At 44.5% G+C, this 27,730-nt stretch overlaps 1 protein-coding gene across 5 annotated transcripts in view; it reads right to left on the bottom strand.

Moving 5' to 3' along the window:
* The window catches only part of casz1 (castor zinc finger 1), a 78,208-nt gene that overhangs the window by 38,004 nt on the left and 12,474 nt on the right, over positions 1-27,730 (bottom strand). For 3 of the 5 annotated variants that reach the window (XM_030423139.1, XM_030423137.1, XM_030423140.1), the window contains exon 1: positions 11,597-11,750. The exons of 1 other annotated variant lie outside the window; for it this stretch is intronic. In XM_030423139.1, the coding sequence (XP_030278999.1) occupies positions 11,597-11,675 (79 nt within the window). In that variant the 5' untranslated portion in view covers positions 11,676-11,750. Of the gene's footprint in view, positions 1-11,596; positions 11,751-27,730 lie in introns of those variants that run through there. One more of the 5 variants, XM_030423136.1, reaches the window with a different exon arrangement.

Raw genomic sequence — 27,730 nt, 5'->3', positions numbered from 1 at the left:
AGCATTCTGCCTTATTAATGAATATCAGAAAGAAAAACAACACTGTCACATGCATCGGACATTATTTACAGTTTGTTTTAGCCTGGTGTGCTAATTGTCAAGGAGGAGACACCTCAGTAAGCACTGGGAGTTGGAAAAAAAATAGACAGGTCTGAATTTGAACAGCTGAAACTAATTTTTCCAACTGCTTATGTTAACTGTGACACTATTTTTACTGGAAACAGTGCAGGGCCGCAAAGGAGCGCCATTTACTGTCTGTATAAGGCCAAAACCTGAGGAAAAAGTCAAGAAACTATTTTGAATACATTTGGGAGAGGTCAGCTTCTTTTTCATCTTCAGTCAAAAATAAGTGCATCAAAGTTCTTTCGGGTCCTGTTTCTTCTCAGCGCCGGATGACACAGCTTGTGTTTGAGTCTAGCCCTCCGCTCTTACTTTTCCACAGCTCTAAGCCCCACAGGTCTTGTTGGTTTTTGATGCAGAGTCTCTGTTTGTGTGCCAGAATGATATCATGCCCAATCAAGTGGTGTTTCAAATCCTAATAACGCTGTTGGAAGTGCATTATTTGTGTGAACGTGCACAGACTGTAATCAAGGCTGCTACGGGTAAAGGATGTGGGAGTTAACAACGACTGTGAGTGGCAGGGTCACGGCTTTACCTCTCTCCGACATACAAGAGGAGGCAGCTAATGTCCGAAATGCAGGCGTAATAATCTTGCGGAAGACGTAAAGTCACATATACAACATATAGGAAATTGAATAACTTGACTTTATTGTTCATTCAAAGCGCAGAGCCGCACCATAAACACACCGACTCCCTGCAGTGTTGTCAGTTTGTATGGAGCGAGCACACAGGAGGGTCTGTATATAAGCAGGGTGGATATTACCTGTTTAAACTGAAGCTTATGTCTTCACCTAATCAAACACAGGTACAGGGCTTGTTGTAGATTCCTGCTGAGTTCCAACATGACTGACACAGGGACAAACCCCCCGCAATATCAGGAGTTAATTAATACAAACAGGGTCTGGGAGATGTCTGTTTAGCTCAGGATTATTTTACAATATGCAACGGAGAGTTGCTGTAGCTCTTTAAAAAAGCCCAGTTATAACTTTATGAACCTTTGGCAGATTAATCGACAAGGCTGCAGCTCCCTGCGCGTAGCTCACTGAACCTTTTGTGTCTCTGGCTCTCAAGGGAGATGTATGTGTGAGAGAGAGTGTGTGTGCATGTGTGTTTCAGAAAAATCACTGAGCCACACAGGCAAACATACACAGGCACACTTGAAAATTACCATGTTTTTATTTTTGTAAATTTACGGCTTGCAGGAAGAGAATGTTTTCCTCTTCTCCCTCTCCCCCCTGCATGGTAGAGAGGCTGCGGCAGCCGCAAGGAAGTCAAGCGGAAAGCCACTGATGGACAACTACGCCACGACACCCAGACCCCAGCATCTGGCCCCTCTCTCATTTTTATTACACAAGAATAACAATAAGCAGGTCGCCGACCCTGCCGTGAGATTTTGCCACAGTTTTCCAACAGTCGGTGCAGCCGATGCTGAGAAATTTCCATTTTTCCGCATGCATATTTAATTGAGTTTTGTCCCAGTGGTGCGGAAATGATTTGTTTTTTGCTCTCTGTTCACTTGACTCCTCTTCGGAGTCGCTAACCCTGATTAAGACGTTCCCGTTAATTTCCCAGCGCACACCTTTTTTTTGTGCATTAATGGTTCTGATCGTCTAATTAAAACTTCTCAGCTCGGCTGCTGATCACCGCTCGTTGTGCCTCTGACCTGAAGTTTTAATTGCCGCATCAGAAGCGATAATAATAATTTTGAGGTTCTGATGATTAAAAACAATGCCACTGCCAACTAGTTGATAGATGGGGGTTTAGGGGTGGGTACATCTGAGGAGAAGTTTATGTAGAGAAGGGATTTAGAAAGCGTGCTGTAAAAGCGGGTATACACTTCCAAGGAGCAAGAAGGGAGGGGTGGGTACTATTGTAGGTGATCACTGAGGGGAAGAGGGTGGCAGAGCATATGGAAATCTCCCAGCTCTCATGTCCCTCAGAGTCGTATTGAAGAAACAGGTTTGGCGGGGACTGGGACTCAGCTTTCCCCACCTCAAATCTAAATCTGCCACTAACCTATCCACTTCGGAGCTCTACTCACTTAGCAGGTTTGCCGGGTTAGGGAACGGAGAGAACAAGAGACAGAGAGAGCACGCGAGAAAGAGCGATAAAGGCACATAAAAGATGACGACAGTCCAATACCCTCTGCTTATTTTCATAAAAAGATAATAGCACAGTAGGCGCGGTACAAAAGGCACATTGTTCACAAAGTGACTGAACGGAAAAAAAGGAACCTACAGTGCCTGTTGTCTCCGTCATAAAACACGATACTGATGAGATGTGTAGATTACTGTCAAAACAGGAGAAGTCAGTTGTTTGTGATCTTCTTTTAAACTGTACTTTCACACTGTACTTTACAAATCACTCACACTGCAGTAATGGTAGGAAATGATTCGGGCGTGAAGAGAAAGGGAGAGACTGTGCACCCGGGAAACTGCCACCAGCACCAATCTGTCACATTTTGTTCTTTTTTTAACCACTAATAGATTTTTTAGGTTCCACTACAGGATCAATGTTTGGCTGCAAAACACACTGTACAGTACACACACACACAGGGACATACAGTCAGGAGGTAGCTGTCTTCTCCTTTCTGCCCTCTACCCTCCCCCCTGTCCCTCTCTCTCACAAATGTATTTTATTATTAATCAGTTGGTTGCACATCTGCCTGCTTGTTGTTTTTTTCTCTATCAATAAAGCACTTATTGCTTTTAGTCTAGAATGTGACCTTGCACATTGTGTGCTTTCTTTCTGGGGGTGCTGACCTTGAAGGACCCGTTTGGACTACTACACTGCAGCTCAGTCCACGGGCTGTTATCAAACACGAGCCCTCAGCCAAGTGCCACGCTCTCGTCACACCGCCGCAAAAACACAAAGAAGACGCTGCAGGACAAAGACAGACGCAAACGGCCCCTGTAACACACAAACACACACACACACACACTGACTGCACGGGACAATGGCTGAAGAAAAACAATGTATATTTCAAGTGCAGACGGAAGAGGAAAGACGTTGAACTTGAGGGCAATCAGGCAGGAAAGTTGAAATCTGAGGACAAATACGCCCTCCAGCTTCATCACAAACATGGTAATTATGGTGTTTTCCAGAACAGAGGACAAGCAGCCTAAAATGGTCTAAGGGAGAAAAAAAAAAAAAAAACTATCTGACATGAGTGACAAGAGCCATTCTGACAGCCACGTACTAAAACAGCCAACTTTTATTGAGTTTGCTGCTTAGGGTAATTCATGGGACACACGGCTAACTTGTTAAAATTGTACATCAAATCTGGACTCACAGCTGGCACCAGATGATGACTTAATTTAGAAGTGTTTGTGTTGCGGGAGGTGAATAAAATAACTTTGCTTTGAAAAATACACAATCACACTCGGTCTCATGCCTCTGCAGACTGAAACGAGGGAAATTTATTCCTGCAGCTTTATTTTGAAGCGCGGCTCCCATGTTCAGTTTCAAGACACCACAAGTGCAATTTGATAAACCAACCGCCATGGTAAATGAGCAGACGACCCTGTGTCCCTCCCTCATGGTTGCAGCGCTCGGCGCGGCAGCAAGGCGGTGTGGGTAGTACAGTGGAGAAGGGGCTCAGCGGTGCACCTCTCAAGGGCCCTTGAGCTAATATCTGTACAGATTAACTGCTTCAGTTGTATTTTGGTCACGGGGATCTCTCTTCGCCTTTGTGGCTTGTTGGGAGGGAGAGGGGGAGATGTGTGGGAGTGTGTATTGTGTGTGTTAGTAACACACTTTTTTTCTACTGCGAAGTGAGCGGCCTGCTCGCCTAAGAGGTCAGGAGCCGCCAGACTGGTGTGTGTCACTCCATGTCATTATCTTTGGGGCCATATTTAATTTAGCAAAATCTGGAGCTGCTGAGTAAGTCATCCCCATCCTTTTACCATCACCTACCCCCTCTATCTCTCCACAGGACACGCACACACAAACACACACAGTGTCAATCCTCCAGGGTAAACTCAGCACACGCCGCTCCATTAGTTATCAATTAAGTCTGGAAATCTCCACCTGGCTGACACACACACACGAAGCCGACACACAAATACGTAGCACCCCTCTCAACAGGAAGTTGAGGAGAGCGTGCCTTATTTGACCACGAGTGTGGGAGAGAGGGTGTGTTTGTGTGTCCGTGCGGGTGGCACTTTTGTCCATGAGGTTAACCTTGATATGAGGCCCTGTCAGGCCAGATAATGTCAATCAATGACAAGCCCTCACAGATAACCCCTAATGTGAAGCCTAAAAAGCAAAGCTGTTTAGATCTTTAGACATGCCCCCTTTCACCAGCATATGAATTGCATTACAAGGAAATGAGCTGTGGCATTTCTTTAATAAGACTCTTAAGACATTTTGACAGCATATAAGGCACTCTGCCGTTAAAAAAAATAATAAAGCCCCCGCTGACAAAGCCTCCTCACACAAGGCAGCGCTCTGATGGGCAGATCCAAGTCCCTGTTAAGTGGAGGAGAGGAAAAGACATGTAGGGAGGGGGGAAAAAGGAAAAAGAAGGGTGGACCTTTCCCTTCTTTTTTCTCCAGCTCCCGGGGACTTCTTAATTGATTTCCAAGGTTACGTTTCAAATTTGTTTTTCAGATACGGGGGCCTTGTGAACGAGAGTGCGAGTCAATGTTTTTCAAGCAATTTCCCTAAATTCGGCCTAGTTTGGAATGTTTGCATCAGATCTCACTGACCTCCTTCCCCCTGTCGTTGCTCTCTTTCTCCTCTCTCTTTCTCCTTGAAAAGAAAGAAGGAGGTGACATTTACCCCCAAAAAAGCATGTATTTCCAGACAGGATGCCTGCACTGACAACATCGATCCCTAGCTACCATTAAAACATTTGCTCTGCCTGACAGACTTCTCCTCTTTTGGACTTTATATGTGGTAGAATGAATCACAGGTGCCTGTTAAAATGTCATCTTGGGCAGGTTCTCTACCTGTCCAAAAATGACCCATCGCATGCTTAAAACTGGAGGCTTTTTCAAACACTCTTACACATTCAGTGTTCAATGTGTTCTTCTAATGAAACACAATTAAATTTTGATCAAAACACTTTCTTTGTAGGGCTAAGAGAGGAAGTGATGAGAACGAGTCTTCCTGCTCCCGGGATTTGCATTTTCTACACCCTGTGGCTGTAACTCGGCTGCCAAAACTTTAGTTTTACTTTTCTGATAAGCAGGATGAATGCGACACTGGGGTTGAAATGATATATGATTTTAATTTTGTTTTACATTTGTGTGTGTGTGTTTATGTGCAGAATACACTGGACACGCTTATGTTGAGTGGATGTGACTGATATTAAGTGTGTGTGTGCGTTGCTTGTAGACAGCAGAGCCATGTGGTGTGTGCTCTCCTTCTGTTCCACTCTGTCTAGTGGCTGCAGGTCACGTCATTTGCTGAGACACACACTGGTAAATACGTACACTGGCATTTCTACACACTCAGGAAAAACTGAACCACAGTGAGGAGAAACACAGGAGTTTGTCAGTGACAGCACTAAAACAGTGTGCTTTACCAAAAAGTTATATCTCAAGTGGAGGCGGAACTAAACGTGGCAGATTTCAGCTAAAACAGGAACAATCTTGTTTCTGGGAGTTCAGTCGATGGAGGAATGTGCAGTGACTGAATTTGAAGGTGTGATAAAACAACACTCAACAATAAGGGAGAAAAAAAAAAGAAGAAAAAAAAAGAAAAGAAAAATGACTGTGAAACGATGAAACGCGCAAAGCCGCTTTACAGGAAAAAAGAATGCTGTCTATTTTGGGTCGCAGTATACAAAAGGAAGTGCTGCTAAGTTGACTCAAACAAATAAATTTGCTTTTGATAAAACCACAGCAACTACTTTTGCATTCTACACCAAACCCACTTTGTTTCCTGCATCTTTATCTTCATGACTTGCCACATTTGTGAGAAGCAGCACACTAAATTGTCAAGCACAAACAACTGAAGGTTTTCAAACAGCGCAGCGTTAGCGGCTTAAAATGTAATTTTATTTGCAAAGTGACAGGTTAAAGTAAAGCCTCAGAAGTGAACATGTAGTGCTTGCCGCTGTATCCAGCTGCCCGTTTTACATTTCTCCAACATTAATATTCCTCTTATTATTATTTTAAAGTGAAAACGGATACTCTGTTGAAGTGCAAATCTGATGAATTACGGGAGCAGATTGCTGCTATTAATTATTAAAACCTATTTTATAAATATTCAGGTCTGTCATGCATCTAATAATGAACGCTTTAGAGGAGGTTACTTCCCGTGCGCATCCTAATGTGTCAGAAATATCACTTTTAATCACGCTCGTGTCAGCGAGTGCTGGGTTTGAACCTGCCGAAAAAATCTAGCAAATCAAGGAAACTCAGCTGGCCCACTACTGTGCTCATCACAGCTCTTCCGTTCCTGCTGTTTCGCATGATCCGGGTTCTTCTCCTGCCCCGTCTAAAAAGGTGGTGAACACCTCACAGCTCCCCGCTGCACTCTTACTGTGGTAATTTGAATGGAGAATAATGCATCGGCAGCACTCTACCCTTCTGGACACACCTAGTCCCAGCGCTACTGCTGCCATATGCTGTGTTGATACATATTCATAACACTTTCTTGTGTGTTGAGCGTTGGTGTGCAATGAGGCTTAAATGAGTGTCTCACAACTTCAAATAGGAAGAGGAAAAAAGAAAAGAAAAAGCCTGGCACAAAGAAAGTTGGACTGCTCGTCCCCTTTTTCCGCTGTCCTCTTTTCTTCCTCTCTCTTGTGAAGAAAGCAGACAAGTTTGGGTGCTGATAGGTGAGCCCAGTGCTTCGTGAGGACGAGCGAGAGGCTGTGGAGTTTCAGGATTGTCTTCAAGAAGCTGCGCGAGGTGCCACCTGTCAACGTGGTTGGATAATCTGTGCTGTCAGGTGGGCCCGATGGTCTCACTGGAAGGGTGAGAGTCAATGGCACTCTACCGCGACCTTCGTTCACCTCGGCAGTATATACATATGCTGCACAGAGCATACACACAACCTGATAGAGACACACACACACACACACACACATTGTGAGGCACTCTAAGATTAACGCTGTCAGAGCTGCAATGATACCCCTTCATTATCTGCACACGGGGCCTCCTTCGTGCGCTTGCCTGCCTCACTGTCCTCTCCACTGCTTCTCTATGGAGGTAGTAATTACTAAAGCTAACATTTCTCGCTCTCTGCGCCTCCAACTTCCCTCCACTTCCCAATTATTTTATTCTCTTTTTGCAGTGCAGTTTCAAGTGCCTTGCCAGCCTTTTGCCAACTGGTGACACAGTTGAAGGTATGCCAATGTCGATGGCAGCACCAGTGTGAGTCACCGTGCATGTGTGAGCGCTGTATTATGAGATTATTTGGTGCCCAGCTGATGTGCAATAAATGCACAGTGTGGTAGCCCCGATTCAGATCAGTCCTTTGGGTCGCACACTCTTTGTTGGAGAGCCGCTTGATGTACCCCTGCAGTATCTGTTGTACTATACGTTGTTGGTTTAACAGGCTGGGATCAGAGAGATGCTCCCTCTTGCATGGCATTTTTCATTACCAACAATGCTCTTATTCTTTGGCTTTCTTCTTCCTCTCCCACTGGAACTATGGCTTTATCAAAGGTGATGGCTTGCTCAGGCGCATTTTCTCAAACGTCTTCTTCAGCCAGCCATTTCCCAAGCCGCTCTCGGGTAAACGTCACTCATAAAAACCAGGGAAGATTTGATGGTGAGATCAAAAAGAGAGGAAGGACAGCAAGGAGAGCTGGGAGATGGGGGGGGGGGAGAGAGGAAAGATGCCCTCCTCCCCCATCCGACACCAACGAGTGCTCAGGGTAATTCCTCCGAGCGGGGCCTGTGTTTTGAGACGCAAATACAACAAAACGCCGGGTGCTGCCACGAGACATCAGAATGGGCGATTTTGACTTCAGAGGGTCTTCAGATGCTTGAGGAGTTTAGAGAACAGAAGGTACCAGCAGGCTGTTAACAACCAATACGGGAACCACGCCAGAAAGACGGTCTCCTCCCAAAATGCCAATCGGCACCAGATCAGTAAAGGCTTCCACAATACTGTAATACCCCACCTGAGCACTTTCATCTGCTCAAAGTGAAATAGCTTGAAAGTTTATCAGCTGCTGTGCGTCTGCTTCTTAGTACTGGTACTGTTGGAATAACACCTTTAAAGGTAAAAATTCCACAGGTAGGTGTCATAGAGGCAGAAGGACACAAAGAATTGACACAGAGACTTTTCTAAGAAGGCTGAGGGCTTCAACAGGTGCCTTGAAAGGAGGAATTTTATGTAATTTAGCTTACAGAAAGATTTTCATCAACGAATCAAAGACTTGCTTCGTTCTGTGGAGACCTGAGTTGTGTTGTGACATGCTGAGAGGGATGTCCGCATTTTCTCCAGTGTTGTTCTCGCTCATTCTTGGAGCATTAGGCTCACTCTAAATAGCCTCAAGGAGATTAGGCTGGCTCATATTCAAATGCACATTTCTTCTAAAACCCACTCCACGAGTGGGCCAAGGAGATCAGTGCAGGAGTTGGGTGAGACGGTAGTCAGAGAAGATTCTGTCATGTATAAATCAGCTGAGAGGAGGCAAAAGAGACAGAGAGGAAGAGTGGGAGAGAAAGGCTGAGGTAAAAGACAAACAAGTGTTGGCTCTGCTATATGAGTTTAGTTAGCTAGAGAGTTAGTGCATGAGTTATGGCTAGCGAAGGGCTGAGGGACGCTGTATTTATGAGGGGACTGAGTGAGTGTTAAATCCCTGGTAAGAAATAAAGTCGTCCCTGAGCGAACAGGGGAAACATTTCACTCAGTCTAAGAGGTGCCTCGAAAAAAATTGAAAGCCATCCCTCTTCCAGGGGGAAGCACTATTCCGTATTCCCCAAAATTGCTTTATTCCTTAAAAATGCTATAGATCAAAACCAAGTGGATTGACTCTCATATTTGAATAGAGAGGAGGATTCTCCGTGTGCATAATATCAAGGGAGTTCATGAGCCAAGGAAAGGGAACGAATCTGATTCTTCTAAAATTGCATGCGGATTTTCTGAGGGATCTTTGGCTAAACGGGGGCTGCCAAAACACACAGTGCACTTGTTGCAGTGCAAAGGTTCATCCAAGAGAAGTTTTCCACTGTGGTGTACCCAGGAAAAAGTAATTTTTCAACTCAAATGTTTGAATTCAGCTATCTTGTGTAATGTAAATATAAACCCTTCCATCTATCCATCTAAATGCACATTTAACGGATTTCCTATAAATTCATTTTTCCTTGCAAAAAAAACTTGCTATGTTGATTGGAGTCCAGAAACAAGCCAGAAACAAAGGAGGGCACATGGCCAAAGGAAAAGGAAAAGCTTCACATTGCACTTTGTGCACATCCAACTCAGACCTCTCTCCAAACCCTGCAGTGGTAATAACAATTATTACTTAAAAAGGATATATTTTTGCATTAACTTAAAAGGCTATATCTTTTTCTTCCCCTCCAGCCTGTGCGGCCTCACTTACCCTAAGTATCTTCATAAATCACCAGTTACTGTTAACATGTACTCCACAATTCAGTCATCAATCTCCTACCAGGTCAGAGTGAAAACAGAGGGGGAAATGTCTGCTTAGTAAAATGTCTCTCTCGTGAATGCTGCTACCACCACCCACTATTCAAACACACACACACACACACACACACGCACACACACACATGAACACTGAGCAGTAGCACAGACACACACCAGTTAAATAACAAACACACGCGCCCGGCACACAGCAACCAGAGCAGTCCTATGGGACACGGGAGCGGTTGCCAGATCACCACGGTAAAGCAAGCCAAATTCAATTCTGAATTCACCTTTCACACGGGAAGCTGGTTCCATTTGTTATAAAAACAAATAAACAGCAAGCGTGAAGTTAAAGCCGGCCAACTTCTTCCTCCTCTTTTCTTTTCTTTTTTTCTTCCTCTAGGCCTCAACAAGAAATATCAGGCCCGGGCTGTAGCAGTAGACTGTCTGAGAGGCAGACACCCACAGGGCTGCATGTAAATCTGTGTTTATGTTCACAGACACAGTATTTATTTAACCAAAAGGAGAAAATCTAATTGTGCACGAGGAGGATTATTCCTCTCAGTACTATGTCTCCACGAGGGAGAAAAGGACTTTTTAGTCGTTGTTCAACAGACACTGTTTACATCATCAGAGTGGAAAATCCCTGCGATGACAAACCTCTCCATCACAACATCTGTATCTAAACAGCCGAATCAATCTCGACCAACACCGCAAATTACCTCATGTCGCATCCGAAAACATCTGCACGTGACGTTAGCGAGGGGGTTTTAGGTGCTTTTTAACAATTTCTATTTTCATTCTGTGTAACGTGTATTTACATCATATTTTCTTTCCCTTTAAAGTCAAATAAAGTGTATTTGTGGATCCTTTGATTGCTTTAACAGCCTTAAATGGCTTTATAATAATAAAAAAAACAATATTTGTTATAAATTTAAGTTATAATCAATCCGTTGCTGAAGTGTAAGTAGAAGGAGTGAAAACACTCAAATCCGAGTAACAGCTCTGTCTTTATTTAAAAATAAAATACTTAAAAGGTAGTGTTATTTGGAAAAAGATCTGGATTATTATAAAAATGGAAGTAAAATTTGTGCTGCAGCTTCTCAAGTTGGATCTCATTTAAATAACTTCACACACTGTTAGTCAGTAGGTTCTGTCAATATGCATCATATTTTATAAACTGATCATGTTTTGTATTTGTAAAATATGAATCTGTTCATAACTGATGACTACACATGTCAAATAAATTATTGTAAAAGCTACAATATATAATATATATAGTTAAAATATTTCCATCATTTTCCCATTTTTCTGAAATGAGTGAAAGTAAAAGTATAAAGAAGCATACGATATTTAATAAAAGTACCTAAAAATTGTACAGTGTAGTATTTGAGTAAATGTACTTAGTTGCCTTCCAGCACTGAATGTCATAAACTTAACTGAAACATTCACAAAGTGGAACTGAGGAGTGCTATAAGGCACAGCACAAAAAGTCAGCAACAGAACTTTTGAGGAAGCAGCACACCATTAAAACTAATTAAACACACCACTGACATCCAGTGCACTATAAGTACAAATATGCATCTGTAATTAAAAACTACAATTTTTTTCCAGAAAGCAAACATTACACCTGCTCTGTTTCCACTCTCTCTCTCTCACACACACACAGACACAAACACACACACAGACACACACACACACACACAGTCCCTCTCTCTCTCACACACACACTTTGACACCACCCACCTCATTACTACACATGCGTGCCTGACTCATGCCAACTGCAACTAGTAGCAGACCCGTTCACCTCGAGGTAGCACTCCAACTCCTGCGTGTGTTTGTGTGTGGGGGGGAGAGAGAGAGAAAGAGAGAGGGGGGGGGGGGGGGGGGTGAGAGAGAGGAAGGTGTGTGTGAGTCTTACCTGGCAGCAGACCGCCCTCTGCGCTCTGTCTCACCTCTCCCTCCTGCCCTGGAAGAATTCTCTCCACAAAGCAAGGCATTTTCTCCTCAACTGCTCTCTGCCAAGGCTCTGCTCTCTCTCTCTCTCTCCCCCTCTCCCTCTGTCTCTCTCTCCCTCCTTTCCTCTCTCCCACTCTGTCCTCCTCTCTCGCTGTCTATCTCTCCTCCCTCCTTACCCTCCCCCTCTCTCCTTCTCTCTCCACTCCCCCCCACCCCTCCTTCCTTCTCCGAGCACAGATGTCGAGGCTGTGCGAGTTTACCCACTTTACCGGTAGGGGTCCTTCATCGCCCTTCTCCACCCCACAGTCACATGGGGGAACAAAACACACACACCCACACACACACACACACGCACACACACAGGCCCCAGGAAGAGAGAGCCACTTAACGGGCGCCCTCCTGTCACTGCTACAATGAGAGCCCTGTGCCGAGCAGCACGGCTGTATGAGCTGTTCGTGTGTGTGTGTGTGTGTGTGTGTGCGCGCACGTGTGTGTGTGTGAGAGAGAGAGAGACAGGTGTGAAGTGGGTGGTGTGCACAGGGAGCTGGCCCTCAGCCCTTTCCAGCCCTGTTCAGCCCTGTTCGGCTAGGCTCGGTCCTGGCTCCTGGCCCCTGAAGTGTAGTACAGTAGTGGCTCATGCATACACATACACACACACACACACACACACACGGGTATATGAACACACAGATTGACTTACAGTGGGTCCCTTAGAGCCAGCAGCCAGAGAGAGATTGTGGGCACGCACAGGCATACACACTTTCACTCATACAGAACACAGACACACGGAACAACTGGTGCTGTTTGCTACTGCTGCTGGTGACAGTGATAACATGTGCTTTGTGCCCTATGTGTGTGTGTGTGTGTGTGTGTGTGTGTGTGTGTGTCTGGAAGTGTGCATGTGCACACAAACACATGCATTCATACACAAACACACAGCGGATGCCTGCCGGCTCTCATATTTCAGGTCTCTGTTTTATCCCTTTAGTTTTCTGTTTTTTCAGTTATAAAAAAAGAAAACAAACAGTTTTCATTGACACTGCCATGTTAGATTTGAAGGCTCTTAGCGAGTGTACAGTGGGGAATTTCTAGTTTCTCTCCTACTTGTGGGGCACTTTTCACATTGTAATATCAGTACTGGAGACTATTAGCTGTCCTGCCAAAGAATGTCAGATCTCTGTTTACCTTTACCCTGAGTTAAAGAAAGGACAATCTAACTATCAGAGTCTCAATTAGTCTTATGTGAGAAACATAATTTGTACAACTGAATTAAAGGTGGGAAAGGGCTTTTGAAAAATCAAGCAGGAATAAGAATGAAACCATTTGTGGAAAGTAGAGTATAAGGACTCAATGCAAACTGAGTTTTTACACCTTTAGTGTGTATTAAGCAACAAACTACTTGTAGGAAAGAGGAAGGACTAAGATTAACAATATGTGGAATTTGAACTCATATTTCTATCAAATATTGCCCAACTTTTATGATGGTTTATATTGCAGGAAATCAGCGATCCTGATCAGGATCCTATGCTATTAAAATATCGAAACAGTAATTATCAAGCCAAGCTTTGTGCCTGGACTTGTTTTTCCATTTATTGCTCCCTGAAACAGGATAAGGGTATCTGCACTAGAGACGTGACATCCCGGACCTGCTGTTGGTATCATTTGAACAGAGGGTGGATCACCTTTATTTAAGTTAAACAAAGCCTTCTAATGACACAAAAATGCTAGTCACCACTTGACAGACAAGCGTCCAACGCCCAACCAGACTGGCTCTAGACCGTTGACTAGGAGTAATAAAGAAAATAGGATGTTAAAAGAGCAGGACACGGATGTTGAATAAAGCCACCAGAAAGTGTACATACTAAAAGTCGTGATAAGCTAATGAGGGCAACAGAGGCTGTGCTTTTGGTTTTGACTCTTATCACTGTTTGCATCAAAAGCAAATCTCCCTTGACAGCAAGACTGAAATCAAATACAGGTTTTTAGGCAGATGAAGGAAAGTCATTTGTATTTACAGGAAATAAGAACGATGCACTCAATCATTATTCCCTTGCTGTGCTAACTAGAACGCAGCCCCTGTATTAGATGTTGGAGGAGCGGCACAAGGACAAGTAAAACATACCTTAAATAGACTACAAATGAAGTCACTTAACACCCACTCGCTTCCCTCGCCACCCCCTGCTCTGTCTGTCTTCAACAAAAAAAGCCTGTGTTTGACTATCTCCCTCTCAGGTTCATAGTTGTCTTTTCCTTTTTAAACAGGCACCTCGCCTGTCACAGTGCAGGAACGGGCGCATTCCCCTTAAATGGCTCCTTTTGACAACTGATCTGTAAATACAGCCGGATCTGCAACTTCCCCCTTTCTCTCCTCCCTTCATGTCTTTTTGCCCTCCCTCCCTCTGCCCAAACTCCTGCCAGAACCCCCCCCACACACACACACACGCACACAGAACATGAAGGTCTTGCTATGACCCCCCCACCCCACCCCAATCTCACGGAGCCACGCACACACACGACCATACACACACATTTACCCCCACATCCCCCTCCCAACTTCCCCAACTCCATTCCCCCTGCCTCTATAAAAACACAAATATGCCATAACTCAGGCAGTGCTGCCACATAGCCTCCATCTTGCCCTGTACCGGGGAGGGGGGAGGCCTCTCAGGAAGGTCACCAACAAATGGTTTTCCGATTCACTGCCCCTGAAATAATTTTGTGTATTAAAACCTGAATCTGCACTTTCTGGCCTGAAAGCTTTTCTAATTATTCCGGTGTCCTTGGGACAGACACAGATCCTTCACACGCCGGGGGAAACAAGCTATAGAGCAACCACTACAGCCACAAACACCCCTCCACCTCCGCTCCCACCCTCCCTCTATCCCTCCATCTCCCCACCTCCTCTCTCTCTCCTCTGCTCTGCTTTCCTCTCCTCTCCCCGCTTTACAGCCACCCCCCTCCCCAATCTGTTTTCAAAGCGTGTCTGTCCTTTATTAAATTGTTTTCTTTTCCACATTATCAGTTGCCATGGAGACCTCATCTCTCGGATTATTTGAATTTCATTATATCTATTGATTTGGGAGCATTTCATCTTTTTTATTGTTTTTCTGTCAATTTTCGAAACGAATAACCATCTAATTTGCGTCAGCGCTGATTACGTTCGTCCCTCAATAGAGGTCGGCAGCTGCGCCGGGGAAACAAATCAATGGAAAAACATCATAAAACTCGAAAGTACAATCAACCAGGATATGGGTGACATTCCGTGGTTGCTGAAACGAAGTCATCAAAAAATATATACTTTTTTTCCCTGCGCCTCTGCATGTGTGGGGGTGCACTGAGGAGGACACATATGTGTCTGGGCAGATATATTACTATATTTCAGCAGATAATATACTATGGTAAATTTCCATACTGATAACAGCCCCTCCCTGCCTAATCAAAACAAAAAAAATGCTTACTGTATCTAAATAATTTATGCAATTTTAGCATTTATATATAAATTTTTTAATAAGCTGCTTGGAGCAAAGTGGCCATTAACAAAACACACAGCTGTCCAATGGGCTAAGCCCAGCAGATCAATTGCGCTTTTTTATGACATGATAAAATGCTTTTAAAGCAATTTACACAAATATGGAAAAAATGACTTCATGGGCTTCATTTATTCATAAGGATGTATTAGAAAAAAAAAAAAGTCTTACAAAAGCCAGACAGGAGAGATCGTCCCGGTCCTAACTGGAACGGACTTGCTGCCCTCTCCACAAGGACATAAAGTTTCATTACTGATGCACGCAGTCAAAGGCAATTTAGCAAACACAGTGTGCAAAAGAAAACATCAGCATATTGCAAGTGTTCCTGTATTAGGCAGACCTTGCATGTTGTTTTCCAATTTTGATTCATTTTTGTGGGGGCAGGGTGTTGGGTGATGGATTTTTTTTTCCTCCCCCTGCCCAGTGTCACCCTGACCCAAAGCCAAGGGGAGGTAGCCTCGGTGACAGGGACGTGTGCTTTTTGGCCCCACGAAACCGAGCCAAGCCATGTGCCAGACAATGGGGCCTTGCAGCAGGACTAATGTGTACACACACCTTCAGCTGGACAGTGAAATACAGTACATGACACCCAGACTCATTCTGTGAGAAAACAGGCCCACAAATATTTTGGTCGATCCGATCATTTAGTATCTTAGTGCAGACGCACGCACGCACGCACACACACACACACACATATTATGCACAGGAGGACGCGGGGGGGGGGGGGGGGGGGGGGGCAGGCAGGGCCATTTGGAGGCTAATCTTGTTTCAAAGCATCCTCTCTTCATGTGCCGACAATGTGCCTCAGCCACTCTACAAAACGCTGCTGCGGCTGCTGCTGAAGGCCCCATGTTTGCAACACATGTCAACATTTGACAAAGCATTACTTTTCCCCCAACAATATTCTCCTGCTCAGGCCTCTGAAATGAGGGCGCTAACAAATTAGCTTTTTATGTTTATTTTGTGTGTGGGTGTGTCAGAGAAGGAGGGGGGGGGAGGGAGATCTCATTTTCTAAGGCACCGGTTCTCAACCAGAAAAAGAGAGAAAGAAAGAGAGCGACAAGAGAGAAAAGAAAGAAAGGCAGAATGTTTTAGAGTCACGATTCTTCTCCTGATTGCCCTAGCTGTCTCAGTTGTGCAAAACATGACCCTCCCCTCCCTCAGCCACGACAGAAACACGGGCGACTGGATAAACACTATTTTATGCAGTGACTAGATGAATCGTCAGACAGTAATTACAGTCTTCCTCTCGCCCCAACAAAACTCTACTGTACAGGCTCTTTCTTTGACACCAAACTGCAGTAGCACGTTCTATAAAACTGCAGGTGTGTGACATGTTTGTCAATGCCTCTCCCAACTAGATAAATATAAATATTAGACCCTGTGACAACAGCGAATTGCTCTCTGCCGCCTTCAGCGATGTGTTAATAATCTGTGGCTGAAAGAGGACTTGTTGTGTGGACGGACGATGTTATCATGTGCAGTCAAACGTTGCAGGGGCTGGCTTTGTAGAGAAAGTTTGGTGATTTTTTCTGCTACCCTTGCAGATTGTGCTTTCCTCTCCTCGATGTTACAAAAATAACACGGTTGCGTCCCAAACTAAACATTCCCACACAGCGGCTGCTAGTCGAAACGGTCTCCGACACCAACAAACGCAACACCTACAACTCGGTCCTGACGCCTGTTTAAAGAGACCCAAACCTGATGACAAAATTGCTCGGCAAATTGTGCATTTGTTGTTGACACAAATTGCAATTTCATAAATGAAGCTCACTTCATACTTCACACCAGTTAGTTGAGAGCAGTAAAACACTCTCACACACTCTTTCTCCTTCCCTTACACTGATTCATCCGGTCAGGCCGTGCCCCAAACGTGGTGCAGTAAACCATGCTGTCAATGTCCGAGCTCTAAAAAGCACAATTACAGAGGACCTCGACTGAATAATTTAAAGAGCATAATTATTGACCTCTATCTGAATTCCTCTGAAAGGTACATTAAGATATAGAAAAGAGCTGGAGGTGGAAGTGGAACTGAGGGAGTGTGTCTCCCCAGGCCTCCCTAATGCACTCTCCTGCTGTACTCTAACTTCCTGTGGACCCCTAATGTGCCCGCTGCTCGCCGGCCTGATGAAGACTATGGTTAATGAGGCCCCTGTTTCTGAAATGAAGTATCTCTGAAACCATCAACATGCATTACTATCAAGCCGCCACCCCCCGCCAAACAAACCGCACGTATATACACAAACACATCGTCACTGTCCCAAACCGGCACAAACACACACACACATACACACAGGCACGCACATACACACCAGTCTAAAGCCCCCCCACTCCGCCCCACCTTTTAGTGCCACCACGGGTTCTGCTAGGCTGGACCAGTCTGGGGGAAGGGTGGAAGTAGGGGGGGGGGGGGGGGGGGGGGTGTTTGAGGGTTAACTGTCCCTCAGGGGGCTATCAGTGAACTGGGCAGCCGTCACTGCTGGTGTCCCTGGTTCTCAATTGACAACCAGGCTCTGACAGATTAGCAGCTAGTCAAGAGGAATCCATGGCCCTAGACACAATTAAAATAATCACTTTTCTCAAAATTTGGCTGCATTTATGTGACTGTGAGTGAAAGTGGATTTGGATCAAGCGTCACAAAAGTGTGTGTGTGTGTGTGTGTGTGTGTGTGTGTGTGTGTGTGTGTCCGTGTCCATGTGTGGGTGTCCAATGGGGGGTGGTTTCATAGCTGGCAGCAGGCTTGGGGGAGGATACGGCTAGATGAGGCCTTTTTAATTAAAAGAAAATATTTGTGTTTGCATACTATCGTGGTTGGAACCTGGGACAATTCCGAGAATTCTAACGGCCTCGCTCTTTAAAGTGATTTGAGGTATTTCAGATCCTCTTTGCATACATGCATATTTAAAATTTCAATTAGGCTATACATTTTTTTTAAAGAAAGATTCAGAAGTTTTTCCCCCTTAGATAAATTAACACTTTTTACTTTAAGAACAATTAATAGAAGAAAACCCTTTTCGGATGGACTTATTTAGCAACAGAAGGGTGCTGCTGTCTCAACTAGGAAGGATAGAGGGCACTGAAATAATTAGGCGACTTCTGCAACATCCTGAATGCCAAGGACAGGTGGATTAAAGTATTAAAACAATCGCATTTCAGTCTTGAAATAGTCCTGTGCACGACTCAGCACCATGCGCATCCGTTCAAGTTCAGCTGCCAGCTCCATAACGCCACAGGAGAGGGATAGAAAAAAAAAAGCCCAATCCCATTAGCTACGTACATGCATCTCAGCAGACCTGCTGGAAACGTGAGCAAATCTCAGAGATGATTATCCCCCAAAGCTCTCAGATGATAATACATAATCGAACAGCACAGAAGATTTCTCTGAAATCTCATAGCCAGCGAGCACTAATTTGTGTTTCCCCGTTTGTGTGCGTTAGAATCTGGTGCTTTCCAAATGAAACAGCAGAGACTGCTCCAATCAGTCGCCTCTGCACCCGAGGAGACATTTAACTGCTGTCCTCCAATTACAGACCCAAGCTCCCAACATTAGGGGAAGGAAATTATTTAAGACAAAGGTTGAGACACGAGTTCACATTTGATTCTATTTACAGTGCAAAATTAATAAGAAAGCGGAGTGCTTCGTACTGCCGGTTCGCTCAAATATTTGGGTGAGCGATCTTCAGTTTAATCAGGGGTGTTTAACACAACGCTGTGCTTCAATTAGAGACTATAAATGATAGAATAAAATAACTTGCACATTCTTCTGCAAAATCAGAAAAGTGTGAACTGCAGTCGCTTTTTACTGTGAAAGAAAAGGGTTAAAGGTACTTAAATAATTTTTAAAACTCCATTAGTGAGCTCATTACTATCATGGGGATTTTATCTTATCAGAGACAGAACCACTTTCTTTAGAGATAGCAGATTTATTTCATCAGCATCCACTGTTCAGCTCTCCAAACTAAAGTGCCCACTTACACAGATGCCTGTGAGGACAACCAAAAAAAGATAAGCAAAATATATTTCTAAATCAGTCAAAAAAAAGTTATGTTTGTAAAAAATAAGTGAGGATGTGCGATGTTTTAAATTTAAATTTAAATGTAATTATAACGAATGGGTTACACAACCAGTGAAAAGACCCTCTTTTCTTACAATTGACAATAATTAAGGTGAGCTGTTCAATGAAATCTAAGCCTCTTAGCCCACCTCCTGCCATCTGTGGCTCCAATATTAGAGCTCGGGGAGGTTCTCTCTTTCGCCTTCTGGAAGGAACAGAGGAGAAATACAGTAAGTGCCGTCTGTACTACGAGTCAGAGTACCACGGTCAACCTGCTTTCACGGCCACGGTGTGGAGGTGGAATGAACCGTCTGTGACAGAAAACAAACAGGAAGCCGAATGACGAGAGAGAGAGAGAGAGAGAGAGAGACAGAGAGAGAGAGAGAGAGAGAAAGAAAGAGAGAGAGAAACCTGTGCCCTTCAGTCTCCCCCAGTAAAGACGCTCTTAACCAGGTCTGACAGCTGACAGCTCCTTGGCAATTGGGGTCAGTTAAAGGAAAAGTAGCTCAAGTTTTGTTGGGGCTTTGGCTTCAGAGATGTTCAGGAGCCACTGCCCACCGCAGCATCAAAGGGGATTATAGGGACAGGGCCATCTGTTGCCAGAATAAGCGTGAGCCCTTTTATGTCTCTGCCTGTATGGTTGTGTGAGCGTGTGTGTGTGTTTATCACTGTGTATGTGTTTATTAGAGAAGGACGGCCAGAGAGAGAAAGACACAGAATCCCTCATGTCTCTGTACTTTTAACTTAAAGGGCAGCAGAGGAGAGGGGTGCAGCTTACACTGGGGCGGACAACTGGTTTTAATCTGGGCTGGGGACACTAAAGGTTAAAACTGGGACAAGCAGGGCATCGCCATCACATGGTGGAGTCCCTTAAAGGTTAAATATGCCCGTTAAGTATAACGTTTTAACACTTTGAGTCCATACAATTTGACAAAATGTTAGGATTCAAGGTTTGAATTTATGCTCAGCGCTGATCCTAATTTAATCATGAATAGTGTGTCTTTTGTCATCCAGGCAAAACACAGAACTTCTTTTTGTTGTGGGTTTATTGGAACACAGTGCCAACCTTGTTCCCCCTTCACCTTTCTAATTTGTTTTGGGTCCTGTTCCTGGCCTCAGCCTGGGAATGTTTTCTCCTCGATAGTCTGCTACCTTTTAGCTGAGCCGCCCAGTGCTTGACCTACTGCCGACACTTATTTTCAGCACTCTAATTGTCGTTTAATCACATATCAACCTGTCACTTAAAGACCCCCTTTTTTTCAAGGGGGAACATTTGCATATGTTGTAAAACTAATTCCTATCGAAAGCTCCAGTGGCTGTGAAAGCAGGCGCCCCGTCTCTCTTTTACTTTCACACCCGTGTAGACACAGTTAAGCACAAGAGAGACGGAGAGAGTAAGACGCTCACACATATGAACACACGCACAGGAACGTCTACTGTATCTCACCTTAACAGACAAAAACACACATAGGCAGACGCAATACCTGATATTCTCGATTCAGGTGGTTTTATCACGTTTGTTAACAGTGTGTGGTGACACGTAACGTGTTAGAATAGGGACAGCGACAGGAGTGATTCAGAGCGCATGTACTCGTGCGAGCCAAAGTGAAGGTGACAGTGGATGTATAGTGTTATAAAGGAATCAATTAGAGTTAATAATGTATCACTCTTCCAAATGTTACATTCATTTGTTCACACTTAGATAAAGCCACTGCAAAATAGGTTGTGCCGGGTTTGCCTGGCAGACTACACTACATTTACATTATCACCCTTATACATCGAGGAGCCATGTTCCGCTTGAGTGGTGGCAGCAGAGTAGAGGGGGGGAGTGAGAATCATGTTTTTCGGGCCCAAGGAATGCCAGTCCTCTGGAGATCTCCCCCTCTAATTACAGAGCAGGGGAAAGAAAGCTCTTTGTTCCACCTTTTATTACATTAATTGATAAAATGGAGCTCGGGTGGAGCCGTCTTATAAGGGGGGAGGAGGGCTGGGGCTGAATTGAGGGGGATCCTTTGGGCAGATGAAGGTGGGTGAGAGGCTTTTGGTGCTAAGGTCCTATTTTCAGAGGACTCCTAATCCCGTTAGGGGCCCCGATGGTGGCGCAGCTCCGGCGCTCTGCTTTCCCACAGGCCCCGCCGGCTGCAGAGTTGAGGAGGGGAGTGGTGGCGGCAGGGGCAGATGATGGTGTGATGGGTGAGAGTCCCGGCAGCGTTGTCTGGGTCCAGGCCTTAATTAACTGTCTCTTCAGGGGGTACTGAGGGCCACACTGAGACCCTATGTCACAAACGCCAGCAAGCAATGAGAAGCTTTAAGAGGAAGTGGCATCTCACCCACTGTGGAATGGCAGGGAACCCTGTGGATCTTTAATATGGACCCCATACAGCTCAAAGCCATATAGATGTCGCAGGACATTAGCAGGGCAATTTTATGACTAGTTATTAGCTTAGCACAAATTGCACAGGTGGTTGATATTTTTAACAACTTTACAGCTATTAAATCGTCAGCTTATGATGAAAGTTGGTTTTGTTTTGAAATGAGCATTGACTTTAAATAAGATAAGAAATAAGATGTTGCTATTTTTCTAAACTAAAAGGACAATAAGTTCCATTTCTATTTGTGCAGGATTGGCCAATCGTATTTGTTAGTGGTTAAGTAGCTGTAACAGGCTTTGTCATGGCTGTAATCTGCTTCTGCTCGTTTAGGCTACCTGCAGACAACAGAGGCTGAGAAGTGCTGCTACAGCGGCCAAACGGAGTCTGAATATGTTACAGAGGCAATTAAACATGTTGGTGTGTGTGCACGCACACAACAGTGTCAGAGGTGCTAAGCCGGGCCAAACACGCCTCATTGAAATGTCCATCTTAAAGCCACCCAAGTTCCTCATCTCCCCCGCCCTCCGACGACCAAGATGCTTCAAGACTGTCAAGAGCATTTTCCACAAAGCTGAGGAGAGGGCAAGGGGAAAAAAAAGGACCTGCCACTGTCACATGCATGCCTGCGCGTGCACACACTCTTGCGAGGCTGTCAGGTAAATTAGATCTGAAAGCTGACAATTTCTGACCATATTTCCTTGATTATTTCGAACAAATGCACACCAGCCGCTCTAAGGAGATTAAAGTGACATAAAAGTCCCGAGTGGGAGGAGGGAGGGCAGAGAATCCAGGTCACCCCCATTTGTCCCCCTGCCTGACAGCAGCTATATCGCTATCCAATCCAATAAAAGTCCCCCCCTCCTTTTGCTTTAATTAATTTTACAGCTAGCTTGCTTAATTACTTTCAATCAAAATCCTCTTGCCATCACAAAATTAGAAATGGTTCAACTCCATTAGTCTAAATTCTTCATTTACATACACAAAGACTGTCAGCTCTTGCTAAGCAAACGGCCTCCTGCTTGATGAGATTGTTTTTTTTCACACACTCTATCACTCTCTCGCTTACACACACGCGTGCGACTGTGGTGTTAATTTTTTTGAAAGGAGAAAAGTAGCATAAAATTATTTGATCCCTTTACTCAAGACATTTTCTCCCTAATCAGGGTTCAGGTAAGCTGTGGTGCACATCATCCCGGGTAATGGAGAGTTGAGTGTGCGTCTACAACTGTCGAAATTGATTACATCCACAACTCTGTGTCAAAGGAAAACTGCTCGACCCTAAACAATGCAGCACATGATATACGCTGCGTATAGGGGAAAAACAGAATTACTAAGGCACTGGCCAAGATCATGTAAATGAAGCTAACTAGTTCCTCCTCAGGATTAGCTTTTATTTAGAAAGTAATAGGGGAGCCGCAGATTACCCAGTGACACATACAGTAGCGCTCCATAAATCTGGCTACTTTGTGGTGGCTGTCACCAGTCCCGGCTGTGGTAACCAGCGACGTACTACCGTTGGTCGGCCGCTGTGAGAAAACCAACGGGATTTTTCAGGAGGGTGAGGGCTCATGCCCTGCCGCCTGATCACTTCAACTTGGCACACAGACATCCTCTCCATCACACACACTGCCTGAGGCCTACACATCATCAAGAATTAAGGACATGCAGATAGGGTTTGTGCACTGACCAAAGTGAAAACCCAGGCACACAAGCACACCACTGCATGTGCGTGCAGACACATACACTTCACACACACTACTAGTGCCATAATTAGGTCCCGAGATGAGGGCATTAAACTGGTATAATGCACTCACTGCTGCAGTACACTACTGCAAAATATATCGACACTAAACCTACACGCTCATCAGTGACACCCTCCTATCGCTTCTTTTATTTCCTTATTCACATGCATGCTCCCCGGCAGGCCGTGCGCTAAACCACACAACAAAACAGCCTTTGATCTGCCGTGTTCAGATCATCTTACAGCCACTGCCCTTTCATAAAGGTGGAGTTGTGGGGAAAAAAAAAAGAACACCTTGAAAAGAAAAAGAGGTGAGGGAGGTTTGTAGCGTTTCTCAACATTGTGACACAGTCTGGAAGCGCTTACAAAATAATCCCCACCAAGTGACCAAGGTGCAGGGGAAAAAAGAAAAAAAATGCCTTATGGGCTGCCGGACTGACTACAATGCAGGTCTGACCTGGCCCCTTTACTCTCCATCTGCAATCACCGGTTTCCTTTGCCCTCTTTAACCAGTCCCCATTAACACTGTTAATTATCCAAATCCATCATTCTTGGAGTAAATGAAGACTGCCTCTTTAATTCAATTTAATAGGATCATTTTCCAACTCACGTTCACTTTAGCCCCAGCTGCCCGCCCACTTGTCCCCCACTGTGTCTCCCCCCTACTGTATCTTGACTCCCTTGGCTGTATCTTCTATGGTCTGGCTCTCTCCCATTGGTGGAAGGGGAGGGTGATGAGGGCTAAGGCTTGATGGCAGCGATGGGCTGACACACTGTTGATCTCTCATGTCTTGTCTTGGCTCGGCTGGTGGCAAGCAGCAGTTCAGGGTTCCCAGTCTGCTGTGCACACTGCCTGCCACACACGCGCGCACGCACACACACACACACTCACACACGCACACACAGCCTCACAGTACCAGCCATGCTCACCGGGGCTTAGCTAATCCTGTCACATCAGGCCACGTTGGCTGAGTTGAGGCCTTTAGCAGCAACCCCACCCCCCCACCCCCACCTCCATGCACCTCCACACTTTGCCACCACTCCTTCACTGACTCCTCTCACTCACTTTCTCTCTGTCTTTTACTCCTTTGTTCATTTCACAAGGTCATGGGTGGCCGGCTACAGCACGCGAGTGGTGAGACGGGACAGCTGACGAATCCCTGTGTGTTCCAGCCATGCTCGTAGACCTCACCTTATGGCTAACAAGTAAATACTGCAGTATGGAGAAAATAAGAAATAAATACATAAAGAATTGCACATTTACTACAACTTTATGGCATGTTTTTGTAAAGTTGCATTTAAGTCTCCAAGGTCATCGTACATTTATATTTATCTCTGTTTTCTCTATTTTAAAGAAAAAATCTTTAAGAGGTCATTTTTAATTATCACTGTCACTGTAAGAGCCTGGAATGCATGCCAGCGCTATGAGGGCACGACACCAAAATGTGTTTATAAAATACACAGGTGTCATTTAGTTTTTTCTTGCCTGTAGTGTGTCATAGTGGTATCAGTATCAAAACACATTTTCCATGCAACATACTCTGAGTGTGGGAACTGGACACTCATGCCCTTTAATCTGACTTTCAATCTATAAAAGTGGAGCTATATCAAGACTGACTTCGGCCGTGTTTTATATGCCTTCTGAGATTTTCCTTACATAGAACTTTCCATGCTGAAGCCGCTGAGATTTCTCCATAAGTTCAACTACAATTACAAATCACCGAAAAATTAAATACAGGAAATAAAAACTTTATGCTGAATGATTAAATACTTTTAATAAAAACAGCCATGAGTGCACAGTACTGCGTCACAACCCAGTCATTTAAATTCTCTTAAGAATGTGCTAAATATTGGTTTTCCTTATCCCATTATTCAGTGTGAGGGTTAATTTGCCCCCATTTCCACAGTGCCCCCCCTCCCATCCCCCACGACTAAACTCACTCAAACCCGCACACGCACACAGCGCTCCCTTTAAATTTTTCCCAGACTTTCATTGTTTAGCCATTTGAGACAGACTCTGGGAGAGTTTCAAATGATTTTAGCCATGATTTAATTTGGTTGGTTAAAGGGTGATGTCAGCACAAAGGGAGACGAGCCTCTAAATCCACTACATTCACCCAAAATGCCCAGATGAGATAATCATTGGTGACGTCTACGAAAACACTTATTATATTTGCCCATCGCCTGGCTGAAGCTGTTAAAACTCATCAGCGTTGTTCTCATTTTTTTTTCTCTGGGAAAGAGAAAAAAAGAATTAGCTCAACTTATAGTCAACTGTCACCCCTTTTAAAGAGACAGTGCTACATTGTTGAGGCTGTGAGTTTATAAATGGAAAAAGACAGGGCAGAGGGCTATCGGGTGTCTATTCAATACTCATTTTGTTTGCACCCAATACTAATTAAATAAAACACGCACAACTTTATAATTGGTTTTGCAGAGATCAACAGTTTCGAAGAAGTTGAAAAAGTAGTGCCAACCGTGGCTATACATGTAATACATTCTTTATTAGTAAGTAGTAATCACAGGCTATTCTTACACGCAAGAAACTGTGAATGAGCACTGCTCGTCCCTCTGCTTGTCCACACTATCTAAAAGGGCTTGGGGCTGACAAGGCAGCAAAGGAGATAAGAAATGGATCAACGTGAGCCTTTCTCATAGCTTAATTTATTTTAAATCCAAGCCCTATTTACACACTGCACACCGGCAGGCCTTGTCAGCTCCAACTAGCATTGAGATATTTAAAACCATTAATGCTGTACAGCGGCAGCCTGAGCGTGTATGACACAAGCTGTCGCTGTGTGAAACAAAGCCAGATCTCTAACTGCCACAGCTTCCACTTTTGAACACAGCACGGCTACAAAAGCGGTAGCCGTGCCGACAGACATTACAATAACACAATTGCCAGACATTTCAAATTTAAGAAAAGGGTAAAAAAGAATAAAAAATACAATGTGGATAAATAAAGAGCAAGAGTGTCATGTTTCTCATGCAGTGAATGCACAGGCCAGATGCAGTGTATCTTTAGTACAGGGGCTAGCCCCATAGAGGCAGGGGTCAGGATATGAAACACACAGGCTATCCGCCTCCCGACAGGATATCCTCGTGGATCAGCAGCAGTAGCCATGTTGACCCGCCCCGTTATTAAAGAGGCTAATCTGTTCAACATGTCAATGTTAGCACTTTTAGCTGCGATTAATAAAAGAAGACCCCAAGAGTGCTGTGTGTGCTTTTTCAGTGCCCCAGGTTGTTTTCATTTGGTTTGTATTTTTAGTGGTTTTCGCTGTTTGGTAATTCAACAGACCTCTTTTCCCCTATTAGCATAAACAGTGTAAATTATTAACTTTGTTAAAAGAATTATAATCAGCCCTGAATCCCAAGCTCTGGAGTAGCTTTGTGTATTTTTCCCTTTCTGCCACTGGCAAAGAGGCACTATGGCATTGCAGATATCATTAAAGCAAATGTAACTTTATATTTCATAGATCCGGAACAATGTGCATGTGATGCCTGACTTTGTGGCCATTTATGTGATGCTTAAAATGTATGGCCCAGTGGCTTTCACAGGCTGGTAGTAATAGAACTGCTCTCTAACAGACTTGCTTTCTAAGTGCCTGGTGCTGTGTCTTAATTTGTAATCTAGTCAAACCAATTGTCCGCTAGCTAAAAAGGTCACCGAGACAATAGACTACACAGCCTCCCGCAATGTAGAGAAAGCCCAGGGTGTCTTTTGTAGCTTTTTAACCAAAGATGTAATTAAGACACCTTCATCTTCAGGGGTGAGAAGGGCACCAACAAGAGTCTGCTGGAAACACAAGAGGAACTTCACATTACTGGAAACAGAAGTGAGACGCACACTAAGGCAGAGCGTTTGGTTAGAGGTGAAAAGCACCTGTCTCTGCAGCGAAATGTCACAGCTGAGGACATTTTCTAAGTTTACCTGCTTGCGCAGTCATCGTGTGATTTTATACATTGTGACCAACGACTGCGGCGAAGAAAGCTTGTTGGGAAAAACTGAGTGATGCAAAGCAACACAGGAGAGGCAGAGGGGGGGACTTAAAGGACGTGATTTATCTGGGCTTGATTGCGTGTTAATCGAGGTTACGTGTATTAAGTGGAATCTAATTGGAACAGACACTGGCAGTCTGACAGATCGACATGATGCAGATGGATTGAGGGGGGGAGAAAGGGGGAGTGAGGGAGACAGGGAAAGGAAGAGGGTATGGTAGAGAGAAGGGTAGTGCAGTCGTGGAGAGGCAGAACGGAGGCAAATGAAAGGCTTCTTTCTGCTACCGTGCGTGGCCAAATGGAAGGAGTTTTGTGACGCCAAACTTTAAAATAAACCAACAGAGCTTTTTAAGCAGTCGAATAACGAGAAAGAGAACTCTGTCGTTCAGCTCGTCTCCCG

The sequence above is a fragment of the Sparus aurata genome, chromosome 7 (genome assembly GCF_900880675.1).
Source record: "Sparus aurata chromosome 7, fSpaAur1.1, whole genome shotgun sequence".
Classification (NCBI taxonomy): domain Eukaryota; kingdom Metazoa; phylum Chordata; class Actinopteri; order Spariformes; family Sparidae; genus Sparus; species Sparus aurata.
Note: the sequence above shows the minus strand (reverse complement) of the source record. Positions and strands in the feature narration are given on the sequence as shown.